This window comes from Vidua macroura, chromosome Z (assembly GCF_024509145.1).
Source record: "Vidua macroura isolate BioBank_ID:100142 chromosome Z, ASM2450914v1, whole genome shotgun sequence".
NCBI lineage: Eukaryota > Metazoa > Chordata > Aves > Passeriformes > Viduidae > Vidua > Vidua macroura.
In genome coordinates, this window is record NC_071611.1 from 33,344,939 (window position 1) to 33,369,260 (window position 24,322).

Consider the following 24,322-nt stretch of genomic DNA (forward strand, 5'->3'; position numbering starts at 1 on the left):
TCTTCTAAAAAGATGTGTTTCAACAAGAGCGGAGTTGTTAGATGTTCCTCCTAACTTGTTTTAGGTTCTGATTTATCAGTTGAAAATCAGTATTTTCTTCCTCCTATATTTTTATACCTTATTTAAGCAGATCAGTTTTTATTCTAAACAGTATGATTCATTCTCTTATTCTGGTATTATCATCAGCAAACAAAAACAAAGAACAGATTATGAAAAATATCTTTTTCCTCTCTACGAACTCATCCTCTTGCATGCTGTTTTTGAAGGCTCATAAGTGGCCTGGAAATCTCACTTCATTGGGACTTTGGACAGACAACTCAGGGAAGTGCTCCTTATTTTACCTGCCAATTTTTAAAAGAAATAAGCTATCCATTCATAGTCATGGCATACTTTCTTCCTTAGTCTAAGTAGCCAATTCTCTCCTTCGTGTTTTTAATTGCAGCTGAAGGGATTACAAAATTCTAATGGCCAGTATGGTGCCTAAACTGAAACTGTCCAAGAACTATGAAAAATGTTCTTCAGCTCCATTTTTCTATTTAAACATCAATGCTGGAATGACAGAATAAAGAAATAGGCATGCCAACTGGAACAGGGAAATAAAGGAAGGAAATAAATACTATATTTAACTACTACTACACCTGCAAACTAACAGAAAGGTAACTGAAACCCTCCCTCTGCATGGCTATCAAAGCTACATGCATACACACACTTTCTCTCTTAACATTCAATTAACAAATTAACAGATAAATGCTCAATAATAGTAACTACCTCTCATGTTCTTAAGATTCTCCTGGATTAAGTTTTGAAAGAGGCCTCACTCTCAAACACTGGCTGAAATTTCCAGACACTAACTTTGGCTCATGAAAACTTACTATTCAAAGATCATGGGTCAAAATGTACTTAGCTTACTCAGTGGAGTGCATTTAAAGTCCCAGATATCTCTGAATTTTCCACTGTATTATAATTAAACATTTTTTACCTACACTACTCTGAATGCAGTGCACTTAAGTTCTTTTTACAGCTTGTACTGAGATATGAAAAGGTGAAAGACTTTCTTCCCCGCATCTCAAATGAGCCATAGGAAGTTTTAAATTGTTTTTCCTTCTTCCCATCCTACAGTTTAGCAATGTGACACCCATTCTTGTCTGACTCACAGAGGAAAGCTCTCTTCATAAACTGACGGTGCATATAAGTATAGGTCCTAAGAACAAGAGGAAATTACTGAAACTGTAACATGGCAAGAAATGGTGCAGTGGCAACTGTTGGCAGGGAAGACAAAAACTGCACAGGTAAAAACTCCTATGAGAATAATAAATAATTCATAATAAAAATACTCAACCTTACCTATACCTACTCACATGAGAACATGCAGCAATACTTACTTTCCACTATTTCTGGAATAGTTCTGTAATGTTGGAACTGATAAAATGATTTTTCTAACATGTATTCTGGGTTAATTTCCTCTACTCGAAGTAAGTTCAATACCATGTTGTATGTCAGGTGGAAAGCACTGTTTAAGGGATCAGCTGAACCCTGAAAAAGATACAAGAACAGTTTTCATTTGAAAAAAATATTAATTGTGGCATATAAGAATACATTGATCATGATGCAGTATTTCATATGAGGAGTTGTTTTTTTTTTTTTATAATGTGGTATGTACAGGTATTTTGATTAACCTAAGAATAAAAGATGCTGAGAAAGCATTACAGGGAACCATTACCTTCTTTATCCATTTTTACTTCTTAAGAATGTCTACTACTCTCCTCTGTCAAAAAGTAGTACTGGACTAAGTAAATGCATCTTTGGTCTGATTCATCATTGGCTGTTGCTATGTTCTACCCAAGAGGACAACCTTGTTATCATAAAGGAGCAAACATTTAATTGATATGGACTAAACCAACCAGTCATTCAAAGGACAAACAAAACACTTGAAAAGTGTCCAAAGAAGATCCAGAAGAGCTCAACACACAGCCTCTCCAAGCAAGGGCAAGCCTGAGAAACTGTCTCTCACTTAAATCTCAGCACAGAAGGCCACCTGGATACACCAAATCTCTGAAATCAGATGACAGAGATCCAACACTTCTGAGGTACAGAACTGCCCAACTGCAGTGCATAACCTTTCATCCAAGTAGCACTAGTATCAAAGAAGCAGGTATCTGACAGTCCTTCAGAAAGAATACAAGGGATTATGAAGTAGAAAATTAAAACTTGTGTGCAACTAAAGCAGTGGAAAAGACAGAATTCTGTCCAGACAGCTGGACAGAATACAGAAGAACAGCTACATTATATAGGCTTTTTATAAAACCAAGACAGATCTCACAAATATTTCAGAGCTCTCTGAAGGTGTTAAAAAGTACCTCGATTATCATACCTCCTTGATTCCTGAAATGCTTATGACAATACACTCACCTCCAACAATATAACATAATTAAGTGTTTAAGGGATTTTTAAAAATTAAACTCTTGTGAATACCTAAACAGAAAACAAGTGCAATTTCGGTGTTTTGCAAAACAAAATTTCCCAGAGACTTAAAGAGGGCTGGACTGACAAGAAATGTAAAAAAGGCAAAGATAGAAAAATAGCAAGGTCTGCTAAAAATTGTACTAGATGTCTGAAGCCACCCACAAACAAATGACAAAGAATAAAATGACAAATTAGTGAAATCTAATCTGAAAGTATAATAAAAGAAAATGGGCAACAGTTTGCAATGGTCTTGTACCTCTCATTCTCTTCAAATAATGTATATATGAACTATAAGAGAATTACTAAACAGAATTGTCATTTCAACAAGGTCTGTGAGTAAATTTAGTTATGATTAAACATTTTAAATAACAACTAAAATGTAACAAGAAAATAAAGATGTTTCAAGATATATTTTTCATGCATCTATATGATTGTTAAAGTTCCACATATTTTATCAGAGATTTTAGAAGCCTAACACTAGAAAACATGCAACTCTGTGCCTTTTTTAAACTCAAAAATTGCTTTACCAAAACCTAATTATATCTTATTGCAACTAATTTATTGGCTTTTCTCTATTAGCAGATATTTCCTTGTCATACCTAATTTAAAAAATCACTGGCTATTAAAAAAATTAACTGATTATTTATTTATATATGCAAATGCTGAAACTCAAATCCAGTGGTCGTCCAGATCAAGCTAAGTGTACTAGACTTTAAATGACAATACCACAATGCACACACTTTTCTTTCAATTTTAAAGACATTGTCAGGAATTCAGATCCTACATGCTTTTATGCATTGATATCAGAGTAAGAGGTAGTTTGAATCCAGAAGTCCTTCACATGTATAAGATATAAGAACACTGTAACCCCATTTGCTTTAAGTGAGACAGAGCTTATGAGATTACCTTACAAATGCTAGAATCATACTCACTGCCTCATTATTTTGTCTCAGAAAAGAGCACAACTGTTACAGAAAAGCCTTCAGCACATGTTTATACTCCGAAAGTACCAGCACAAATACGTGTAAAACAAGTTTTGGATAAATCATGTTCTAATGCTTTCCTTCCCATGGCCACTCATTCAGTCTTTCTAGATTACATCTCTGAGTGGATCATAAATACACATCTATGTTTTTACCTAAAGTGATGCATCTCAGAGCAGAAGTACCTCTTAACCATGAGACCATGAATTGTGTATTTAAAACAATACTGTTAGTTCTGAAATCACCACAGATGTGTTTCTACTAACTGAAATGTCTCACTAATTACAACATCAACAGTTGAGCTGCGGCGCTCAAGTTTCTACAGATGCCTCTGATTTGATATATCAAATAAAGATGACAGAACTTCTGTTGCTGATGCTAACCAACCAAGAGCTATGTAGCATACAAAAAGCTATGTAGCATAGCTTTTTTTATATACCTGATAAAAGGATTATGTATGTACTAACCTCCTGTCTATTTTTCTAAATATATTGTTTATTCTAGGAAAGAGAAATTACCACTCCCTAAAAAGCTTGCCTCTCTATAACAAAAAAAGGCTATTTAAAGAATGGCATTTACTAAAGAACAGCACAGAAACTATGCCAGTGTCAGCTAACAGTGGTCAGATTCTTTCCTACTGCAATGTTCACTGCTCTAGTCAGGCACCAGCTAAAGAAGCTGGAATACACTCACCAACTGGCTACAGGCACTAGAGATCTGGCAAGAAGCTGCTGTGTGACTGCTCTGATCACACAACGAAACAAATCCTCTTTCCATTCCTGACATCTTGGAGGGAAAACCTTCAACGTGTGCTTGCAAGATTTATAAACTATTTCAAAGAATAGAACCATGTCACACTCCCAACCTAAATGTGATCATTAAGTGAGAAAACAAGGAACTTCATACAATAACAATATATACACAGAACATGTCAAGAAAGACCAAACAATTCCTGCAGATTCACTTTAAATACCTTTTTTAAAAATCAACAGATTTCAGCTATGAAGAAGTGATTTAAAAACAAACCAAAAAACCCAGCTATTTCAGAGATTACATAAGCAGACTTACTTGAAGGGCAATGTTTGAACCAGTTGCTGATGCAGTAATTTTTATTTTAAACACATGATTAGCATTTTACCATTTGAAAATATGATCATTCTATTAAGACATAGCAGTTAAAATACAAATCTTGTTTTGGCAAAAATGGTGAATTTTTTCCTGTTCTATCATCTCATAAACACATCTTTCTCCAAGTTTCAGGAATTTCTGTCTTCTCAGTGTTCTCCAAGCAATACATTTGAAATCAAGAGTTCTGAGAAGCTTGTTTTATCTCAAAACTGAAACTGCTACTTCTTCAAATGAAATATACTTTACTGTAGCTCTACTGTATTACACTTTCAGCACAGCCAGCAAGTTCTGCAGCATGCATTAGTCTTTACCTACTATCCTAAGCTATCAGTAGACTCACATCTAACAGGGAGCAATCACCAGTATGCCCTTATCTGCTGGATCAGTCCGTGTCCAGATTTTGCAGCTGCATTAGAAAACCTTATACCAAAATACAGTTGTTCTTTATACTAAGTACACTCAAGGCATGAGTAGCCCATCAGCCTTTTATGGCAAATACTAAAGACAGCCATGATTACTGGAGAGACAATTAGTGCTTACCTAAAGTCACCTGTCAGATACATAAGGTGGTGAAAAGCAAGTAACAGGAGGGGAGGGAAGATGAGATATATTACTGATAGGAAAATGGAAGAGGTAGGCTTTTCCTTCCTAACTTACTTTCAAAGAGTCTTCACAGTATAAAGTGTTCAACTATGCTGGATTTTGCTTATTGCCAAGATATAATAAGACATAAATCAGCTTCAACTTACATTTTCTCCATGATGGTTATCTCCTCTTGAAACCCCTTTTTCTGCTCAACCCTTTTGCCACTGGCTCCCAGATTGATTAAAAATACTGTGAAGCACTTAGTTCATCCTGTACCGGAAGACCTCCTGTCAAAATACATCAACCTTCTCTTCAACAAGCTAGGCTACACCATCATCTGCCTCAACATCTCTCTGAGGAAGCACCCTTGTCTCCATAGAAAAAGATATTAGATAAGATATTCTCCATATTAGAGAAAGGAAGAACCACCAACCACTCAATTCAGAAGATCAAGTAAAAGCCTGACTTCATCAGAGCTGCAAAAAAGGTTGATGAGAAAGACTGCCTTGAACAGGCATCAAGAAGTCACTTTCAAACATGCACTGCCTCCATGACTTATTGCTGTTGAAGAATTACCATTCCAGTTCTCCAGCTTCCTTTTCTGCAAGTAATGCTGCCTCCCATTCCTTCATAGAGGACAGTCCCCCTCACCTCAAAAATATAACAAGACTGCAGCATAAGATTTTTTTCTGAATAGTTTTTAGAAAGCAGAGTAACTTCGCAAGCTTTTCCATCCCTCTGGATGACAATTGCCTGGATACATGAGAACAGCCTGCATATATCAACTAAAGTTCTCAGAAATCAATGATCCCCTTTGCCCTTGCAACCACTTCTCATAAAATTTTAAGCTAACTTAACAGAAGCACCCTTTCAAGTTTTCGGAGATTTGGGTTATTAGATGTATGCAAAAGAATGACTGGATTAAGCTGATAATGTTAAAAATCAGGAACATAATCATAAACAATTCACTACAGAAATAATTTAGCCAAAAGCTAAAAAAAAAGTACAAGAACCTGAAAACTATAGCTGCTATACAGTGTTCCCTGTTTAACTGCGAATAATTTCAGAGCGAATCCTCTTCTTAACACAACCAAACACTCCAACAGGAGATTCCGTGTTCACTGGTATAACCATTTCTTGCCCACATAAACTAGAAAGATATAAAGATTGAGATGAAGAAGATTAGTGTATGGAATTGATACAAACAGTATTTTTTCCTTTTTTTTTTTTACTGTTAAGACTTGGAAGCCCTGTCTAACTAGAGATGTGAGTGCTGTCATTGCTGCATTATGGCATGTAGTGTTGAGCAAGACATACATTTGGTAAGAGTTACTCCCTCTGTTATCTCTTAAAGCAGGAGAAAAATATTTTCATTTTTAAATCTGTTCCCATGAAGAGAGAGGAACAAGTTCCCCACATAACTTTCTTGCTCCCCAGCCTATCATGGGAACATCAAATGGCAAACACTGTCTGAAATGAATCAATTTGCAAAGCAACAATAAAGTATATTTCATAATGATGAAATTAGATACTATATAGGACATAATTTACACCATTTTGGTCCAGTGACAGTTTCATTTGCTTATCAATGTTTTCAGAAATAAACTGAATCAATGAATTTCCAGAAAGAAAATAACAAAACAGTTTACAAAAAGAGCAAAGAAGCGGTCAAACTGGTAGTAAGTAAAAGATCTTTCCCTTTTTTTAAGTCATAAGGGGAATATAGGTAGACTTAGATCTCTGTAACAGTCACTGTCACAAATTAAAACCCTTACTAAACAGAAAAAAAAAATTAAAACCCTTATTAAATAGAAACAAAAGTGACTGTTTGATATGTCTGTAAGACACAGAAACACCTCTTGTGAAATAGCAACATGCTTTTTTCCATATATCAGTAATAAAATAACCACACAAATAGTCAGTCTCTCTCAGAAATAGAAAAAAAAAAACCCTATACATTTACACTGATAGCAGAATTACCCTGAGCTACTATAGCACAACTGCAAAATAAATAAAAAAATCTTCTGTGAGTTTGTTTTTAACAGACAATGGTAAACGGCTATTTTAAGCACCTATTTATTACCAATCTGGCTCACTGCTTTGCCCCAAAACCAATTACACCAGGACAAACAGAAGCCTGTGGGTGGCAAAATACTGCTCCATCAGGCTTTGCTGGTGAAAATACCTCAGGCTGGGATTCAACAAATGCTCCAGTTGCAACAAGAGACTTAAAAGGAAAACAATGTAACTCTGTTTCTCTCGCCTCCAAATACTACCTTCTCAAGTTAGTTTTAAAAGATGGAAATTTTCAGCCCTTTTACCCTCTCTAACACAGTAGGCTACTGTTGTAGCTATCATTAGCTTCACTTCAGGATAGTAACTCCCAAGTTCTGGTCTTCTCCCTGTTTTTGGAAAAAGCAAATGGTACCTCTCTCTTCAAGAAGAAACTAGCTGACATCCTCAACAGAATTGCCACTGTAGGTATCAGGACAGTGAAATATTTATTTTATGACACTTTACAATTTCAGTAAATGTGCAGTATGTTTTAACTTAAAGGAAAAGTATACCCTAGCAAAGACTATCTACTTCTATAAAAGGTTAATATCAAATTAAATTTTAAAAAGTACCTTGTCATCTGTTTATCTCAAACCTACCCTTTTCATTTTAAAAACATGAAGGCAAAGAAAAAAAAATCTAGCTTAGCCAAAATGCATTCACATTCGTAGTGGTGAGTTTACCAAAGTATATTTTCCAAAAATCTGATGGAAAACTGCTTTCCACAGACTGAACTAATAAAACTTGAAGTATTTTCTGGTATTAAAGCAGCAACCACAATTAATAAATAAACCTATTAGCTTAATCCTACAGGCTCTTTAAAATCCTGAGGAGAAGTTTCAAGAATGACAAACCATTTTACACACCATTTGATGCACCCCATTTTCCTACATTTTCTTTGCAAACATCAGCAAAAACAGCTATTTGCTGTTCTCTTCCATCTGCTGGCTTGCATAATTATATACAAAACTGTGATCTTGTTTACAAAGGTGTTTGATTATACATTTCCCTGATCTCTGTGATTTCATGCTAGAATCTTATTGACTTTAAGGTGATTTTAAATTAAGGTTAGAAGTTAAGTACCTTCCTGAATCAAAGCCTGGAAAATTCCTGCAATGCATGCTTCATAAGGATAAGAAAAGGCTGGTACTTTACAGTAAAACCAATTACTTCACATTAAAATTATTTTTATCTAAATACATTTTATAAAGTATCCAAAATACATGTTTCATTGTGATTCTCATCTATGTCACAACTTTGGAAGAATATTTTACTGTCCTCAAACCACTATCTAGTGATGATCTACTATTTTAGATTTTGCAATGTCTTTTCCAACAAGTATTTGCGCCTACCTCCAGGTGAAGTATTTCTCTCCTGATGTATATTTGTATATTTCTCAACCCCTGAGGCATTTTTCCCCCCCTAGAAGTAACTTCTGAGTCAAACCGAAGCACCATAGCATGATTAAGATGGCATGCTAAGCTGATGTTTGCAGAGAAAGCTGTTGAACTGTCTGAATTGCTGTTGAGCTCATTTGCCTGGTACAATAGAACAATTTAAGAATTAAAATAAAATGCAATGAGACTTCTAATACAGCAGCATACAGGCCAAATATGGTCAATACAGCCAGCTCTATAAAAGGAAGGCCCTGCCAAGGAACTAGATTTAGCTTAGTGGAGTATCTCCTACAGCTTGGCATTGAGGCACTTTATGTTCCATAGACAAAAGACAAGATAGCAAATTAAAGTATTTTTTACCTTGGCAGATAAATGCATTCCTGTATCAAAAATAGTGTAGCCAGCAGGGCTGGGGAAAGGATTGGCATTGATGAGGTCTCACCTCAGAGTCTTGTGCTCAGTTCTGAGCCCCTCATCTCAAAAAGGACTTTGAAGTGCTGGACCATGTCCAGAGAGGGACAACAAGGCTCATGAAGCATCTAGAGATCATGTCTTATGAGAAACACCTGAGGGAGTTGAGGGTGCTTAACCTCGAGAAGTGGAGGCTCAGGGGAATCCTCACTGCCCTCTACAACTGCCTGAAAGGAGGCTGTTAGTAAGGTGGGGCCCAGTACCTTCAACTAACCCTGCAGTGAGAGGACAAGAGGAAGTAGCCTTAAACTGAGACAGGGGACATTCAGATTAGATATTAAAACAATTTTTTCACTGTCAGGCTGGTCAGGCACTGGAACAGGTTGCCCAGGGAGATGGAGGAGTCACCATCCGTGGAGGTATTTTAGAGGTATCTGGATCTGGCACTGGGGTAATATGGTTTAGTGGTTTAGGGCTTGCACTGGTAAATGCTGGGTTGACAGTTGGACTTGGTGATCTTAAATAAAGATCTCTTGCAACCTTGATGATTCTAAGTTTTCTTTGAATTTTTCAGTCCATCTGTCTCCTCCTGTGATGGAGTAAGTAGATGCAGTGCACTGATAGGCTCAAATTCAAAGTTCAAAAACCTACTCACATACCACCTTTTCAGAGTACAATCATCCATTCCAGTAACATAATTAGAGATTATGTTAGAATCTTATGCTTAAGATTTTTGTCTTTTAGAGACATAACGAATTACCACTGTTGAGTAACTGAACTCTCTCTGTAGGAATGCATCCTTGTAGCATGGCCAAGTTCCAACTGGAGAGATGCTGCACTGGTTTCAAAGGCTATCTAGCATCAATAAAAAGCTCTACAATTCCTACCTAAACCAATACAGTAACTTCCTACCTAAACAGCTTTTAAGTAAGGAAAAATTGATTTTAAGAAAGGAAACTAAAAAAATTTCCAATTGAATACTTCTTAGTATCATGCAAATGTACAATTACAATTTACCATCTTCATAAAGTTGCCCCAATAGTTTTGTAAGCATTTGAGTTTACAGATTCATGCAAGTCACCAGTTTACTAACTATTCAGTGGTCAAGTATATGCTAACGATAAACAAAGAAACCTAGTTACACTGCAGAAGACAAATGTACATTACTGAGTTTAAGAAATATTTACAGAGGTCCCTTGTAAGAACTCCATCTAAGAATGGAATGCTGAATGTAAGTCTGGAATACTGTACGCAATGTTGCAATGAACAGTGCCACAGCCAAGCAGCACAGCTGCAGCAATGCTGCTGGTACCAATACACTCAAAGCTCTCACTTCACCGACCACGGCAGGAGGCAGCTGACTACAGGATTCCTAGATGTTTTGCTCTAGTGTTCAGGAAATGTTTTGGATCAGACACCCCCCCCCCCCCATTAGGGTTGAAGAGCTATGACAAAAACATTCTATGTAAATGTTCTATCATTTTCAAGAAGGCTAATTTATTTCTTCTGGAGTTTTTCCTATAAATCTAGCTTATCCTGAAAGCAGAATACTACCACTAGGCACGACGATCTTACTATGAACAAATACCAACAGTAAGGAAAATCTGAGACATACTTAATGATGACTATAAATTGTAAATATGTATATTATGTAACTTTTAGTCTGTATTGATTTTGTTGGCCTGTTTGACATGGAATTTCGTCTAGATGCTTTGTACTTAAGAATAAAAATAAGAAGGGGTTTTTTTTGTGCTGTACTGCTCCTTTCATAAAAGATTACTTTTACCGCCTTTATAGCAATTGGCTAGTTACAGAAACTACAGAAACATCAGTATCTTCATTTTAGCCACTTTGAATCTTTTTCAGAAAATTCTAAAAGTCAATCTTTGCTCATAGGTGAAGTAGTGTCAAAAATTAATGAAAGATATGAATTCATTTAGCTCAGTGGAGAAGTAGCAAGATCTAACATAGAAAGCAAAAGCCATTATTTTTCCCATTTATTTCCTTATAATTCAAAAGGGGGGAAAATCAAAGGTCTTGTATTTTCAATGAAGGAAATATTCTTTACTATTTCCTTAAAATCTAGACAAAAACTGCAGAGGTAATATCAAAAGGAAAGTAAGTGATCTTCTTCTTCTGTCTTAATTCATTCAGATCGAGTTCTATAGTTCTCAAACTACTGAATCTTCAAACTTTAAAAAAAACCCACCTTCTGAATGGGTAAACTTATCATCTCTTAAAAGTACGAAGATAAATACTTGAAATATCATTTTTTCTTAAGCTATTAACAATTATTTCATATAAATTAAGCCTTTTTGGGGACTTTTTCTTTATAAATATTATTTATAAAGATTCTCTTTTGCTTCTCTCATTTTGTATAGACTCTTTATTTTTCAGCTAAAAGTACATATGACACAAAATTATGTCTGTTTTCTTCAACAGTCTTAAAAACTGACAAAAACCCAGTTAAAAAATTTAGTCTTCATACATCTCAGAGATGTACAAATGCGTTAATAGTGTATGTGAAGAAATAAATATATGTACATTACACTGACAAAACACAAATCAAATCAAGACTAAGAAATTAACACAAAACCTAATGCTTCCATACCATGAATATTTCTGAAATTTATTTTACTGATTTTTGGGTAGTTAGCCATAATGCAGCATTCATGAAAATTCTGAAAGGTAAATACTACCTTCTTGATGTATAAAAGGTACATGTAATGTGCATATTTTCAGATATACTATAATATGGATTAACAGGTAGCACTGACAGATCAAGACACACAACAAGGAATCCTCACTTACATAATTAACAGCAGCCACATAGGTACTTTTCCCCTTGTTCTTAATTTGCCTGAAAAAAAACACTGGCATCTCCTTTTTTTTTGGCAACAACTATATGCCTTTTGTTAACATAACTTGATGCTGACTTGAGATGATTCCCACAATTTATACTAAGTCTAATAATACTGTAAATGCTGTTTTAACACAAATGACCTGCTACTTGCACCAAAGCTACAAGCTCCTAAATGGAGAGCAGTGTAACTGCCCAAGTTTTCAATTTTAGCATGTCTGCACAATTAATGTAAGCAGCCTAAGACAGGCAACTCACACAACAGATACTTCTTTGTGGAATTTAAACGGAAGTGTAATGAGTACAATATTTCATATTCAGATTATAAAGCAAGAGGGTATTAATGTGATAATCTGTAACAACTCCCATTACATCAGGTAGGGCAAGTCCTGTAATATAAAGCCCATCTCAACCATGAGTGATTTTTTCAACCTCTTAATTTCCAGACTTCAATATTTTCTGCAAGAACTCAATCTCTCCACAGCTGACTTTCGCACATCGACAGCCACTTCACTCTTCTTTATTCTATGTACCTCATTTTTGCATGACCTTGTCCATTTCATCTATCACACTGATAGTCCGTTAACGAAGTTTTATTTCATCACAGAACCAATAATTTAGTAATTCTTGAGAAAGCTGAAACCTTTTCTTAGCTCACCATAACCCTTAAACTGATGGCAGTCAGCAAGAAACAGAATACTACAGTAGTAGTAGTTCTATCACTAGAAAAACAGCACAGAGTTCTACCTGTCCTGTCTGACAGCCCTTTTATACAAAGAAGTATGATACTACTTTTGTACAAATAAGGATGATATTAGTCTTCTGACTTTTTTTCACAATAGAAACTCCTATGAGAAATCACTAAAAGCTACTTTCAGGAGTTGTCATCTTCTACCTGCATGATCTTCTTGTCTAAGGTGAATAATTTTCCACATAACATTACTCAAGTGAACATAATCTTCTAGGAGAACAGAAACAAAATAACATCTCTCCTACCTTCAAAAGCTGCTTGCCAATTGCTGGACTCATTTTTTCATCCACCATAAGAATTACTATTCCTCTGTCATCCATACCTCGGCGTCCTGCGCGACCTGACATTTGAATGTATTCACCTGAGGATATCTACAATAAAATGAGAAAAAGAAATTAACAAACATCAAGAAAATAGCAAGAACTCATACTGTGCTAATTACAATTGCACAGTAAGTGACATGATGTACAAAAATTAGCAAAGAAAAAGAGTTATCTAAGTTATCAAAGAGTTATCACATATTGACTTTATTAGTCATACTTACCATGAAACAATAATATAAATCCATGACTATGAACAATGTAAGTCAGCAGTGAAAGCTAATTAATGCTCTTATAGCTCTGTATCATGGGGCATCATTTTAATAAGCACAAAAACTATTTTACCAATGTCTTTTCGTAGGTTGCTGACCATGGTGAAGATACAATAGATCTTCAACATACTGCTAATGCATCTCAATCATCTTCAAATAATGAATGTATCATTTCACTCAGATTATTCAAGAGTAACATTATTATACTGATACTTGCAAAAGGAGTATTTTTATACCTCCTAACTGTGAAATGAAAGAGTTTATAAACAACTGGGACATGGACAAGAGGCAGCTACAACTAGTTATCTATATCTCAGGAAGTTATAAAACAAGGGTTTTGTCACCTGTGGAACTGCATTCTCAACAACTCTCCAAGTTTCACTTTAGGTCAGATTTTAAAAACTACTTAAGCAAACTGCGCTAAATAATTTCAGAAGTTCCACATTTCTTCCATCTCAAAGCAAACCCATTCTTACATATATCTTACAGACACACAAACAAAATTAATAGTGAAACTGAACATCTCAAACTAAGTTTGAAGAAATGTTTACTTCGTAACTTGCATACCTCAGGTCACTTCTCCTGTTCACAACAATTTTCCTACCTTTGAAGGATGAGCCTTGGCTCTTACAAAGCTTTGCTGTGATGACTTGCAAGGCCTCATGTTTATTTTAAGTAAACCACATACCCAGTTTTAATGTCTAAAATTTTAAAATTATGCAAAAAATCCTACTGTAAGAAAATAAGACTCTTCCAAGGTCAATTACCTCTTTTCTTGGGTCTGTCAAAATTAGTGATCATTATGATAGGATATGAAATCCATTGATTCTTCAGAGTTCTCTGATACAGAATAAAATATCTGCATATCAGTTTTGGAAAAGCTGTGCAGAAGTCCTAGTCTAATCCAATGTCTGCTGCTAACCTGTATTTGATTCCCTATTGATGCATCTATTAAACAATCTCATGGACAACCTGAAGAACCTTGTCTTCTGAAATCTGTGTATTAACTATAAATGGATGAGACACAAAGATTTTTGAAAGAAAATGTGTTTACTACTACATTGAGGTGAACACATTAAGAGTAAATTTAATCTTAATAAGGTTTAAATAATTCAATTATTCTACAGATCCTCTCTATCACTTACCCATCGGAAATCTTTTCCATCAAATTTACTGGCACTTGTAAACAGCACAGTTCTGGCTGGCATATTAATTCCCATAGCAAATGTCTCTGTTGCAAATAAGGCCTAAACAAACAGACTGAGGTTAAGCAAGCAAAAAAAGAGGATCTCAAGCAAACACGAAAATAATCAGAGATTGCTAGATAAAACCTCTCTGGATTTTACTATATCTGTGCAGTCAATACAGGGAACACAGGCACATTCAATACTTAAACACTGGACCAAAAACATCTTTTTGCCTCCCCTGGGAAAGCAAAAAAACTAAATAGATGGGTCCATGTGAAAAACTCCAAAAGAAAACATAATGGAGTACAAATTATATTAATCAATAATATTAATTATTTTCAATATTCAAGTTTGCAAGAAGAAAACAGGAGTTAACTATCCAAAAAAACCACCACAACTTTCACCTAAGGTTACATTTTTCTGAGTATTTGTCCTTAGTACAACCAACAATCAGCTTGGTAAATGTCCACAGTAATTTATAGGAGAAAGATGTAACAAAAAATAGTTGAAGAAAATATTTAAATTAGACTCTGAAAGTTTAAATACTTGTAAATAAAAGCTGGAACACTTAAAACTACAGTTGTAATTGTGTAGATCTCCATTGTAATACTAACATACACCCTGAGCTAAGGCATACTTGGATTTTCAGGATTACCAGCCACATATTTACAACAAACTACATATGGACTAGAAAAACACCTTTATTAGGCCCTCTGAGAAAAGGATTTCTATGGTTTCTTTCAAGATAGGAAGCAAACCACCATGATGAATACCAATTCCTCGTTTCAGAAGGGGAAGCACATGTTCAACCTGGGAAGAAACATACGAAAGACCAGCAAACAAATTTTAGCATTTGTTACTAAGTTGTACAGAAAGCCTCAACAGTGCCCGTATTGTTCAAGTAATTCACTATTCCCCAGTTTAGAATAAAGTAACTACCCCTTCAATCTTGTAATATCCTGCTTAGAAGCTTGTATTTTTTCACTGTAAAGATGGAAAAACAGCACTATGCTTAGGCATTATACAATAAATTAGACTGCAAATACATCAATGCAATGCAACTTTTTGAAAGCCTCAGCAATCAATAACTGGTAAGTGCACACTGCACTCCCACTTGAACTATTTCCAGACTTTTTTAACCCAGGTCTACCTCTTCACAAACTCTCATGAGAGGTAGGAACTCCATTGTTAATATTATCTGTTAATATTATTATGTTAATATATATTATCTGCTGGAATTGCAACTGGAAGGAATCCTTATCACCTCCTTCATAATGACAAAAAGCAATGCAGGAGATACTAAAACCTGGGGGGACAAATGAGATTATCCAGTTTTATAATTTCTGTACCCTCTACACAACACCCACAACTTCAGAAGTTGCAGAAAACAGGACAGCAGAAATTCAACTCTATTCAAAAGAACCCTTTTTCAGTCTCCACTCACCTGAGGAAGTTTTTTGTCTTCATCTGAGAGACAATCAATTGCATTATTGAAGACTTCTTCAACCATTTTTTTTTCTTCATCTAAGAAGGCAATTTGTAAGTTATTACAAAATGCAGAAGGCTAATGCCAAATGTAAATAAAGTGGTACCACATTCTAACATTTTCAAAAGTGTACAATAAAAATTGAGTGGAATACTGTGAAGTCCACACAAAACCACCCACACTTGGTCAGGCAATCAAGACTTCAATAAGACTAGAGGAGCCAGATGGTAACCAGAAGCAGACAATCAGGAAAAAGAAAACTAGAACAAACCTTTCAGAACAGTCCAAACATCAGCCACTTCCAAGCTTGGGATTTATCAGTCTTATGCGCTCCCTGTCTATTTCTTAAACCTCCCCTGTTCCTCTTCTACCTACTAGTCCCTGTCTGCATGTATATAGAGGCTCTTTCCTGTTAACTCTTAAACACTTACCACTAAGTAGTACAAATATCAAGAATATAGATTCAAAGGCATGCTTCTGAAGAAAACATGAAAATGCACCTCTGCATTTACACATATCTTTACATTTTCTGACAGAAACAACGGCATTATTCTGCCACACCAAACCAAAATGTGCAAAGGCTGGAGCAAATAAGCAGGCAAGAACCTTGAACAGCTCAAAAACATGAAACAGTACATTGATTTACAACAAATTCCTTATTTTTGTTAAAACTCTTCAGATTTCCAAGAAGTAATGAGCTTAAACTTATTTGCAAAGCTTGGTCTTAGCCAAAATGAAAAAAAAATAAAATCTTTGTTTAGCTTTTGGTTTTTGCTTTGAGAAGCAAGGGAAAGAAGGAAATAAAGAAAACTGGATTGCATTGTCGGGAAAGAACAGTCTAGTGGTTTGTTATACAGTTGTTTGGACTTTGTATATTATTTTTCTAATGAATGTAACATGAAAATTTTGGGAAATACTTTTTTATGATCAGTCTTCTCCCATTACAGACAGAATTTTCTAGGAATTGTGTTATTATTACAATAAACGGCATACTGGAGAAAGAAATGGTTTAAAACCAATGAACAGTTCGACACTGCGATGACCAAGTACTCTGTGCACCAATATCTTCCTACTGAATACAGCCTGAGGTACCAGCACAGTAAATGAAGAAAGCTGTATGTGTTTTCCTTTTGGTTTTACACAAAATGTTCAACATGAAAAGTAGTATTTTACATAAAAATGAATCTGTGAATAGAATTTGATTTGATTTATCTGTACCTGTATTGAAATCTAACTTTGTCATCTGAAGGGCATATGCTTCACAGTCTTTCTTACTGAAGCTGAAAATAATCACAGGTTGGAAATTCCTTTCCATGATCATCTTCACAATCTTAAAAACATTTGAAGGACCTACAGAGAGATTACATTAATTTAAATTAAATTTTACAACAAAAAGTGTCTTAGGGAGTAATTGAGACACAAGCACAACTTGCATAAAGCTTTGAAAAAAAATTCATACCAAAATTTACCTCAGAATGGGTTCAAACTCACCTTTTGTTCCTCCTTTCCTGCCTTTATGGTCCCCTTTTGCTAAGTCTCCTGCATCTCTAAGCACTTGCATCGCTGTATTAAAATTATCTTCTCTGAAATCTCCCTATATGTAAAACACAGACTTTGTAAATAGTTACTTACTTTGTAAATAGCCGACTTAAAAATACTTAGTGCTTTGCACAGCCAGTACCATTACCCCACATATACACAGGTAAAAGGACAAAAACAATGCATAAGCTATCAAAAGAGTTTACTAGGTCAGTGTCAGAGCTCAGAACTGCACTGGTGTGCCTCTGAAATTACTGCTCATTGTTCTATCCACCATGCCAGACCTGCTGAATGACACAGTACTAAAACTGACTTTTAGGAATGTCCACACAAAACTATACTGCCCAATGAAGGCGTATCTTCCAAGTGCAGCACTACTGTTAACGACATTAGTAACTGCTGAGTGAGCTAATGATAATGAAGTTTTTAGTTCAAAAACATCTAAAGAAACAAAAATATTTTGTCCCTTGACTAAAGTCAAATTTACATGCCACTATGTTTTCTTTAGAGTGAGAAACAGTACAAGAAACTTCAACTACTTTGCAGATTTACAGAAAGCAGCATGCATTTCAGAAAAAAAACAAGGATGTGGGCACTTAAGACATCTCAGGGAAGTATTACTCAGCTCATTGCATGACATTAGATAATAAAACCAATTTCTTGTGTAAGACTCCAAAAATCTAAAAGCAATTCAGAGATCACCATTACTCACTTGTACTTAATTTTAATAAAAACATCCTTTTTACAGCCTATCCAAATCCTAACAGTCAAGCTTTTGACTGTAAAATGAAGAAAACAAACTTTCAGGCAAACTGAACATTCCTTACATTTTCATCAACAACCAGATGGAGTCCATCTCCTCCTGCTGGAAATATATAGTGCTGCAGCGGAGTGGGTCGATAGTCAGTGTAAATCACATGGCAAGGCTATAAGGAAAGAATTCACATAAATATTTCATAATTGCATTGTAATATCACTTGCATGATTGAAAATCCAATGCATTACAATTAAAATACAACCTTCTAAGTAAGGCTTTCAGAAACTAAGATAACAAATTTCTTTCTTGAATATGGATTTTGTGCTAATGACATTCCTTAAGCAAATTAAAGTTTGCAAATGTTTTAGCACACGAGTTGGACTACAAAAATTCTTTCTCACGAACACAAAAAGTAAAGATAGCCAGTATTTCTTTCAGCATTACTAGACAGACTTGAAATATTAACATCTTCTAAAGATCAAAGGAAAACCTGTTAATCTGTATTTTGTAGAAAAAGCCCAAAGCATTATTGAAACACCTAAAAAAGACTCACAGTACTTTCATGAGCATTTAAGGTTTTGATGCATTAAGAAAGCTTGTTTAGGAAAAAAATAACCACTTTAAAACATTAAACATTACATAAATCTGCATTTTAAAACCCCACAATATAATGGTCTGCAACCTGAAGTCAAGGTTTTGTGCCAAACTTAAATAGACATTTTTTATATTATACTCCCTTCGTTACAAAAAACATAAGAATCAATCTCCAGAATATTTTTAAAATTGGACCAATCTCTTGTTGATAAATTCCCCAGTTCTAATTCACACAGTTTTTGCTATAAACGGATGTCTTAGAAAAAAACAGAATAGAATTTAAAACCTAAAGGTTACAGGACAGGATAGATTTCTTAAATAACACTTCTCTCACTTGCCTGTAAACATATATAGTATTTTTCCATGGATTTAAGAGTTGCTTTTGATTTCTACATGGCCTTTTACAGAGCTCCTCAGCCAAATTCACCTAATAACCTCTTGTCTATCAGCCCTCAGAAAATCACAGTATGTTCACTGTATTTCATAATTCATGATGTTTGCTGAAATCAGGCAGGTGCCTAAATAATTGTGGAAAATAAAAATTAAGAAACAGTTCTAATGTTGCCATTCAGAAGCAAAAGCCAGTATACCTGCAAAAGTAGGAATACAGCTAGAGAATCCAGGAGTGATCTATACTATCACTTATAAGCAATAAAATGAGTAAAAAGATACTCAGAGGCCCAGTTATCAACCAAACAGACAGTATTATGCCACAAGACAAAAAGCACAGAGGTATAGCGTATTGGAAATATTACCTGTTTGTGAAGATGGCAGATCCATTCAGCAAACTGACGGGCATTTGGAATAGTTGCAGAAAGGAACACATAATGTACATTATCAGGAAGCAAAATAATAGTCTCTTCCCAAACCACACCACGTTCTGAAAATGGAAAAGCATTTGGGAAATTTATGTGATCAAAGTATTTTTCTCATTCCTGAAGACAAAGAACAGCATGCTTAAAAACAAAGTAAGACAAAAAAAAAACAAAACAAAACAAAACAAATCTCTACACAAGTGGGGTATATCAAATGCATCAAAGTAGTTTCTGCTTTGGTGAAGAAAATACAAACTGCAACATACAATTAAATAATTAAAGTGCAAAATATAATTATATAATTAATAATTCAGTAGGAAACAAAATATTAATTATTTATACAAAAGATGACAGATTTTACAAGAGAAAATTAGCCTTAATTCTTCAAAAGAAAATGAAATTGTTCTTGAAGAAAAAATACAGAGATTTGAAAAGAAAAGTAGTATATATAGGATACCTGCATCTCTCATGTAGTGAATTTCATCAAAAATAACCCATGCGACTTCACGCATAACCTCAGAACCTCTGTAAAGCATACTTCTCAAGATCTAGAAAAGGAAGCAAAAGTTGAGTCCCTTCACATGAAGTAGCAACATTCATATTACATGGACATCAGTAAGAAACTGCCAGAATTTTTTATTCACTTTTACATGGATATATGAAATCACATTTTGCAAAAAACATAAAAGCATTTAAAGATAGGTTTTGAGATGCTTTCCAAGTTCATTCCAATCTAACAATCTCACTACCTGAGAAAAACTGGCATCTCTGAAAAGAACATGAAAGAATGAGACAATGCATTTCTCCAAGCTTCCACTGCCAGGTAATTGTTACAGCTCTACAGATCTCCTTCTGCCAAGACCTCTTTTTACCTCATCCTAATAAATAATCTCTCTGTGATTAAGAGAAAATCTTTTGTCAGAAATCAAATCATTCCATCTCTTTAATATTTCCCTACCAAAATTTTGCTTGTTCCTTTGAGGTAAAGCAAAAAGAGGAAAATTTCAACTCAAGGCTGCATTTCTACAACAGAAATGTGACAAAGCTCTGTAAACAATACTTTGTTACCAAAGGTGAAAAGCTAGGTATTCCTGGAGTTCTAGCACCTACTGTGAACAACTCACCTATCCTTCAATGATTTTGCTCTCCCTATTTTGCCTTTCTAGAACAAAATACTGACCACAGGATTTAGGAAATCTGACTTTCAGCATTTCACATCCACAGAATACTCAGTGTCTTGAGCACTCAGGAAATTAAATTCTGACTTTCTCCACGCTAAAATCAGAAGTTCCTGATTTACAGTTCAAAAGCAAAAATTCACAGAGATTTACCTAACTTTTTAAATAACCAAAAGTTAAAACATTCAAATGAGTCATAATGAACTTTAGAACATTTTCAATCCTAACTAGGCCACTTTAATATTTTAAAATTAGACCTCCCCAATCAAAAAGGGTAGAAGAAAACACCGATCAAGAATTAATGCCTGTCTTACCTCAGTTGTCATTACCAAACAAGAAGCTGTAGGATTAATGGTGACATCCCCAGTCATCAAACCAACATCCTGAAATTCTTCATACATCTCACGGTACTTCTGATTACTCAAAGCTTTAATTGGACTTGTAAATATCACACGCTGCTTTTCTCTCAAAGCCAGGGCAATTGCATACCTGTATTCAAACAATATCCATTATTAACCACTGCAATATCCATAGTAACAGCTGTCAAAAAGACAGAGCATATTACTTCACTTAAGAACAAAATAAATTGTGCAATTCAGAACACCAAGAGAATGATACACAGCATTTGAATCCATGCTCTAATACATCTAGCATTTCCTGTCCAGATTATTAAGTTCAGTGCAACTACATATGCATCTCTGCAGAGTGAAAAATCTTTAAACACCAAGTCAGCTGATTTCTATGGAAACAAGAGTACATGTAGTCTAATTAAAAAACTGTAACTGTGTCACAACAAAACTTCTATTAGTATTTGAACCCATGCTCTAATATATCTCCATGTACACTTCACTTCTCATTTCAGGTCTGAACCAAACCCTGACAGAGAAGTTGCTGATTATATCAAACCACTCTTCTAACAAAGCAAAAGTCCTTACTTCTTCTAGCCAGGGGCTAGAAAACAAAGGTATTTTTTCAAGATTTACAGAAATCTATATTGAAGAAACTTCCATTTCAATCTATACAATAATACCTTGACAATTTAAAAATAAAAGCTAAGCTTAAACACAAATTAAGCTTTTCATTACCCACTAAACGATAAAAGATGTAACCTTTATATTCAAGAGTAGCCGATTCAATTCTAACACTGATGGACTGAATGTTGTATCAACAAATTGGGATGCAACAGCTACTGATGGTTCAAGAAAGTGACAGAAGGGACATCACACTGTTCTTTCATTAGAGCCTGTTAGAAAAGTACTTACTCAGCACAAACAGTTTTACCAGCTGATGTGTGAGCTGACACCAATACAGACTGGTTATTATCTACACAAAGAATAGCTTCTCTCTGGAAGGCATCAAGAATAAATGGATATTCCTAGAAAGAAAAAAGCAAAAACATTACAGAAATTTAAGACAGACTTACCTCTATCTACTCTTCTGACTGACCTAGTATGCAAATTAGAGGCAGAAATTAAATCCTGCAGACACGATTTCTGCTGATCTTAACCCACTATTATGCAATGACTTTGTATTTAAGTATTTTTATCTCATATCATACCTAAGATTTTTGCTTATGTCTTCTTGCCATAGCAAATGAAAATCTTGCCCTGATGACTGAATTTTTGCTCATTTACCAGCTTAGGAAGAGAATTAGAATGCTACCCCCGCCTGATGTTACATAAAGAATGGACATCATAACAGCCTATCTACCTCATTCAACCACATTTTTTTTCTACCAAATTTTAAATATAGAAACATCAATTTTATTTATGACAGACCATCTTTTACAAACCTTATTGACAAAGTACATAATTTTCCCCTCTACTCTCACTTACTATGTAAAGCATGTACAAAAAGAAAAATAAATGGAATCTGCCACATACTTTTGCAGCTTTTCCAGTTCTTGGCTTCAGACCTGTGAATTCTTCATTTGCTGGAAGCGCAACCTATAAAAGATATTTAAAATAAAAACAGTTGCAGATTTCTGTGTCCACGGCAGTGACATTTCTGGCAATGTGAAGTGTATGAAAACCAATTTGAAATTCTTTTATCCTGTTTCTACAAGCTCATGTGTCAAGGGTTCATTCCTTCCTCTCAAGAGCTTTTCAATCAATCTTTATATTCTCCTGCCTAAGCAGTGCTGCTTCTCTCAATTGTCTGATATCCCTACTGTCTTGTGTGAGACATTACTGCTTCACCTGCCTTGAAACACTAGGTTTTCAGCCAAGACACAATCATGTGTTCTGGACAGTGGACATCTGAAATAATTACTGAGTTCAAATCAATAATTTTCTCTTTCCAATTACACTGTATTTATACTAATTAATGGCCCATTATTGGCCCATTCCTGGCCAATATCTAGTATTTATTCACTTTAAATATGTAAGCTCTCTTCAGTTACTAAGTAACTGAAAGGCAAACCTTTAACAGACATCTCAAAATAAGAAAAACTGTACACAGATGAGTGTATATACAATTCCCTCATTACCAAAGTCTGTTGATATAGAGCACTTGAATGTCACCCTAATTAACTTGAACTGGTTCTGGAAAACAGCACAAAAGATAAAAAGACCATAACAGTAAAAGGAAGTTTAAATTTACATGTTTGATTCTCAGACAAACTCTTTCTGATAGTCATATATGGATGCAGGATGATTCAAGAAAACAGTAATTTAAGAAAGCATTAATAGTTCATATTTTTCATATTTGAATTAGCATTTATGTCTATCAACACAACTTGGAAATTGATAGTTTTTATAACTTTGCACATAAAAAATTGTAATTTTTCATGTTTACCAAAATGTATTTTTCAACAGCAATCAGCTTTAGAAGAAAGTTTTTCATTCTTGAACCAGAATATCAGAATACTTCAATGCACTGATCACACTACAAATATGGCCGGGTTTGACAAGGAAGTGAGTTTTCTCAGGAAGCTGGAGTCAAACCAATCAGTGGTCAGATTCGAATACTGACAGCTGGTGTAACCACTGAAGACATTGGACACGCCTCTCAGAACACGGAGTTAAAAGCAGAGAACGCCGAAGGGAACTCTCTCTCTTTTGTTCAGGTCAGTGAAGGGTTCAGACTCTCCCATGCCCAGCCACAGGCTGGATGGGGGAGGGGAAGCCATGCGGCCTAGAAGTAGGCCAGGGTGTGAAGGGACTGGAACCAGCCAGCTCCTGCAGACGGAAGGGTGGAGAAAAACAGAGATGACTTTGTTCCCCCCACCAGAGGGGGAGGGAGCGAGAGAGCACCTGTGCTAAAACACCTGGAAATTTGATATCATGAGCCCGAGACTTTTAACCCCTTCTTGGACAGTGAAAGCTTTGTGAAACATTAATCCTCCGTGATCTGAAAGAGAAGAGAGACAGCCTGGGACCTGAGATGTTAGAAGAAGAAATCCTAGGTGGGAGGAGATGATGGAGTGTTTTTTGGCTGGATTTTGCTTGTATAGCCATAGACTGAACCAATTTCTCTTGCAACAGAGACTGCATTTTTAGGGGGATGCAATGACTTGAGCCAAGAGAGTAGCCTGCTTCAG

General features: G+C 35.2%; 1 protein-coding gene across 2 annotated transcripts in view; it reads right to left on the reverse strand.

Moving 5' to 3' along the window:
• The window catches only part of MTREX (Mtr4 exosome RNA helicase), a 43,266-nt gene that overhangs the window by 15,184 nt on the left and 3,760 nt on the right, over window positions 1-24,322 (reverse strand). For both annotated transcript variants that reach the window (XM_054003953.1, XM_054003954.1), the window contains exons 4-16: window positions 22,665-22,727; window positions 22,044-22,156; window positions 21,096-21,270; window positions 20,061-20,151; window positions 19,544-19,668; window positions 18,265-18,363; window positions 17,390-17,492; window positions 17,117-17,248; window positions 15,857-15,936; window positions 15,112-15,222; window positions 14,371-14,472; window positions 12,879-13,004; window positions 1,383-1,533 (exon numbers count right to left, since the gene is read on the reverse strand). In XM_054003953.1, the coding sequence (XP_053859928.1) occupies window positions 1,383-1,533; window positions 12,879-13,004; window positions 14,371-14,472; window positions 15,112-15,222; window positions 15,857-15,936; window positions 17,117-17,248; window positions 17,390-17,492; window positions 18,265-18,363; window positions 19,544-19,668; window positions 20,061-20,151; window positions 21,096-21,270; window positions 22,044-22,156; window positions 22,665-22,727 (1,471 nt within the window). The remainder of the gene's footprint in view (window positions 1-1,382; window positions 1,534-12,878; window positions 13,005-14,370; window positions 14,473-15,111; window positions 15,223-15,856; window positions 15,937-17,116; window positions 17,249-17,389; window positions 17,493-18,264; window positions 18,364-19,543; window positions 19,669-20,060; window positions 20,152-21,095; window positions 21,271-22,043; window positions 22,157-22,664; window positions 22,728-24,322) is intronic.